This window comes from Perna viridis, chromosome 8 (genome assembly GCF_037379345.1).
Source record: "Perna viridis isolate PV_CMFRI_1.1 ecotype Kerala chromosome 8, ASM3737934v1, whole genome shotgun sequence".
Taxonomy (NCBI): Eukaryota; Metazoa; Mollusca; class Bivalvia; order Mytilida; family Mytilidae; genus Perna; species Perna viridis.
The window spans coordinates 30,307,061-30,311,388 of NC_142452.1; the positions used below are offsets into that span (position 1 = coordinate 30,307,061).

The 4,328-nt window shown below is 33.5% G+C and overlaps 1 protein-coding gene across 1 annotated transcript; it reads left to right on the plus strand.

Moving 5' to 3' along the window:
- Positions 1–2,183: 2,183 nt before the first annotated feature.
- LOC148610180 (uncharacterized) lies at positions 2,184–4,121 on the plus strand. The gene is made up of 2 exons (XM_088542325.1): positions 2,184–2,524; positions 2,946–4,121. The coding sequence occupies exon 2, from the start codon at positions 3,204–3,206 to the stop codon at positions 4,119–4,121; it is 918 nt and encodes a 305-aa protein (XP_088398451.1). The 5' UTR covers positions 2,184–2,524; positions 2,946–3,203.
- Positions 4,122–4,328: the final 207 nt, after the last annotated feature.

Below are 4,328 nucleotides of genomic sequence, written 5' to 3' on the forward strand. Positions count from 1 at the left end.
ATTTATATGCAAATAATTTATCATGCATACACTACTTAACTGAAGCAATATAGTCTGTATCATATAGGAGTTGTTTATTAAACTTCTAATAGCCAGTGCCACGTCTAGCTAATGACACAGAAAAAGAAAATGCAATAGCAGAGTGATCAAACCTGTACCCTAGTATTATATCAAAATTCTGTAATAGTGATATTGAATCATCTGACACCAAAACATAATATGCATTCGGCTTTGTTTAACAGGAGAATGTTGATCGCAATGTAAATTTTCTCGCCCCAGGATTACAGATCCTCCATGAATCTACTAAATTAAATGTTTCCATAATATCTTCAACAACGTTTTTACTTTTTATGTTGATGATTTACAATATTGTGTGTGTGTCTTAATATTTTGTACAAAATTCCAATCACCACATAATAGTATATACTAGAAAATATATGTTGTAACCATAAAGTGACAATAGTGTTAACCTATGACCTTCTACCTTTTACATTGTAGATATTTATTTCATACTATCACTTGACCAATTAACTACAGAATGTTTAAAGAAATGACATATCCAACTCTTCTCTTCAAAACATTAGAAAATTAAAAAAAAACAATATGTAAAAACAAATACAGACAAGTTTGCGTGTATGCAAACGACATTCATGTTGATAATTCAAGCGCTCTACACTATAACAGAAAAGCTTGATTAATTATCTTATCTTATTATCGCATTTGCTAAGCACTACTTTCGAGGTTTGGACACCCCGCCTCTTTTATTGGAAAATGTTATCTGTATCTAACCCTCAAATACAGGTTGCAACTGTTGTGACATTATTGCTGTAATCCAAAGAAAATATGAACTGTAAAAAGAAATAAATAATTATATTACATAATTATATATATACATCTGTAATTGTAAATTATTTCTGACTTCCTTTTCGGTCTGTCGAGTTAGGTTCTAATAAGGACGAGTTTTGTTCAGTTACGTTCGTTTATAGCGAACGTATATTTTACAAGAATGTTGGAAACAACTAATACAATGAGTTAATTGTTTACACCTGTAATTTTTTCATTACTATTGGACTCGGATTACCTCAACAAAACATGTTAGTCAGATATGAATTTGTAAACGTTTCAGTAAAGCTTAGCTTATACTAATAAAATTGACACTCTGACAGTATGCTCGGAATTGGGGGGAAATATAATTAAGAGCTAGATTTTAAACATCAGAATACTGATGTAATACTTATTATTCCATTATGTGATGCACTTAGACAAAAAATGCAATTGTTTTATTTTTGTTTTGACCCAATGTAACCAGCTTGCTCCCTTAGTTGATCACATATTGTCCTTTAAAATTTATTTCGGATGTTAAATTACAATATGTTCTTAGTTCATAGTTTTTCTTTTGCTTTCCAGAAAACATTGCATGTATATTTCGTATATGGTTAAAAAATTTAATTTTTCACAATATTGGGATATATTTACAATACCATAAGATAAAATGCTGCTGAAACAAAATGTACAGTTATACGATATGTATATAATGTCACGAACGAAAGATAGCAGTTCAAATTGCCTCCATTAGATATTGGAAAATGCCTTAAACAGTAGTTATTCGAAGTCATGTTCTTATCAAGGGATGGAGTTCTGTCAGGTTAAGTTGAGCGTATTGCTATTAAGGAATCAGGAAGTTAAAGTATGTATATCATTATCACACCTACAAGTCTTTAAATTAATACTAGATCTTTGTTAACTAAATGCTGTCTTTGTTGAACTTTGCTTTTGAATTGTGATGAACTGTGGTGTTTCGAATAAAAACAAAAAAATGAAATATAAATAAATAATTTTGACATGCTACATATACAACGTAATTTGTGTACGAATATAGGTAAGGTTATAACAAACCAACTTACATTCTCTACGGAAATGAGATTAAGGACCATTAAGTGTTAGTCCCTGTAAGAATCAGGCAGTCGGTGAAACATGGTATAAAAACACATCATTTTGAAAGTGTAATTTGACTATTTGCACCATCAGAATCAAGGAAAACGGACAAGATTTTCCATATGCTGGACCATCGAGTTACAATTTCATTGAAATGTATTGACAATAAACATTTCAAGGGCAGGTAACTCTGTCAAAACTTCATTTTTTCAAGATTCTATTAAAACATTTCTGCGCAAAGAGTAGTGATGCACATGTGGACAAGCTGATTTTTACTTATCAAAATAATTATTGTTTTCCATTTATTGACTTATATTTCTTTCGAAATTTTGATCTGTTCTCTACAGTGGTCTGAGTTACTCTACGCTTCGTTGCATTTTGCATTTTCTTCGCATTGTGCTGAAAATCTGCTCACTGGTTGTTATTGGATTTAATATATTTAGAGGTTGGATGTTCTAGTTTTTCCACTTGTGAGTAGTACTATATTTTGGTATAAATACTCAGAACTTTTTATAGTATTTCAATGTGGAACTGGGAGGCCAAGATGAATGTCCGCTTTTAATTGTTAGAAGTATAGCCAGCAGATAAGGTATTTATGATGTTACTTTTTCATGTTCTTACTTTTCATTTTTCGTACTGGCACTTTGCATTTAAAGCATTTTTGTATTTCAATGTTTTATTTCAATTTGTTTTATTGATTTTGCAGATCATTGAATCAGTTTAATTGATTTAATGTTATACCTTGTTATAGTGAGTACTTATAAAGGACTTTAAATGGTCAGTTGTGTACAATTATAGTTAACTGTGGGTATTACATTTAAATATTCAATTGATGATTTGTGTTCTTTTCGTGTGTTCGTTAAGTTGAATTGTTTTGAACATGCAAATGAATTTGATTTATGCAAGTTGTTTGAATATTTGCAATGATTTTCTATGCTTTGCATGTATTTGACGATAATTGGTCTATTTTGTATATTTATTCATTATTCCTTTTGTTCTCTATTTTGTAGATCTTTCAATGCCTTCTATGTGTTAATAAAAGTAGTTCCACATTCGTGTTATATTTGGGCCAGCATTTACCATCACGCCCCACTTGGTCACAGAATGGCGTCGTCGACAATTCAATTATGTAGAAGGCATTGACTGCTGGCAAGGCGGGAAAGCAAGGTTAAAGGCATTAAGCAGACGATATTTTGATAGGATTCCGGAAGATGTCGAACATTACCAAGTGAACTACACGGAGTTTGCCGAGTAACATACCTGTAAGGATGTCTCGCCCTACATGTAAGTCGCTTCAAAGACAAGTTCTTGAACTACAGCATCAACTTAACCAGATGAAAACAACTGATGATAATGAAGACGTGGAGAATGATGAACAACTATACGACCAGAAACGTTCTGTTATATATGTTCAGCGTGACAGAAGGGTACCAAAGTTTTCCGGATATAACATGACCGTAGAGGATTGGCTTGAAGATGTTGAGTCTTGCACACGTGAAATGTCTCGTCAGGAGCGTGCTGATTTCATTTATTCGTTTTTGGAAGGTGCAGCCAAGGAAGAAATTAAATATAGATCGAACGGTATTAGACAGAATCCTAGTCGAATTGTGAAAGTTCTGCAGGATGCATTTGGTGGGAAGGACAACATCACAAAGCTGCAGAAAAATTTTCTCGACAGAGTGCAACGACAGGGCGAATCCTTACGTGAGTATTCTTATGCTCTAATGGATTTAATCCGGAAAGTAATTAGAAAAGATGATTCATTGATTCCGAACAAGGACAAATCACTATGTGATCAGTTTTCCCAAAATGTACAGGATGTCATGCTTAGGAAGCACCTGAAGCGTTTAGTTAGATCTGATCCAGACATTACGTTTTTCGGTCTCCGCGAAGAAGCGATTATGTGGTCAGAAGAGGAGGAGATAAATGATCCCGTACCTAAAGTGAAAGTTCAGGTAGATTCAAATGTACTGAAAGATCAGCATTCTAATGATGATAAAATGAATCAGCTTTTCGCGATAGTAAGGAAACAAAGTGAGCAGATCGATGCTTTAACAAAAACAGTCAATTCCAAGCCATCTGGTCAGAATAGATCCTACAATGAACAACGTTCTTCTAATTTATGCTTTGGGTGTAAAAGGCCGGGTCATAAAGTTGCTGATTGTCCGAATAAGCAGGGAAACTAGCGCCATCTTTCGTGTCGAGTCCCATGTTAGATGGAGGATATATGGACTCTGTTGATTGTGATTATTTGATAGGAAAGTGTCCGGTGGTTACCGTTGCCATAGCAGGCACAGAGGCTAAATGTTTAGTGGATACGGGATCTACTATTTCTTCGGTTACAGAGTCGTTCTATGATAAATTTCTGCGGGATTGTACTCTATTACGTACTG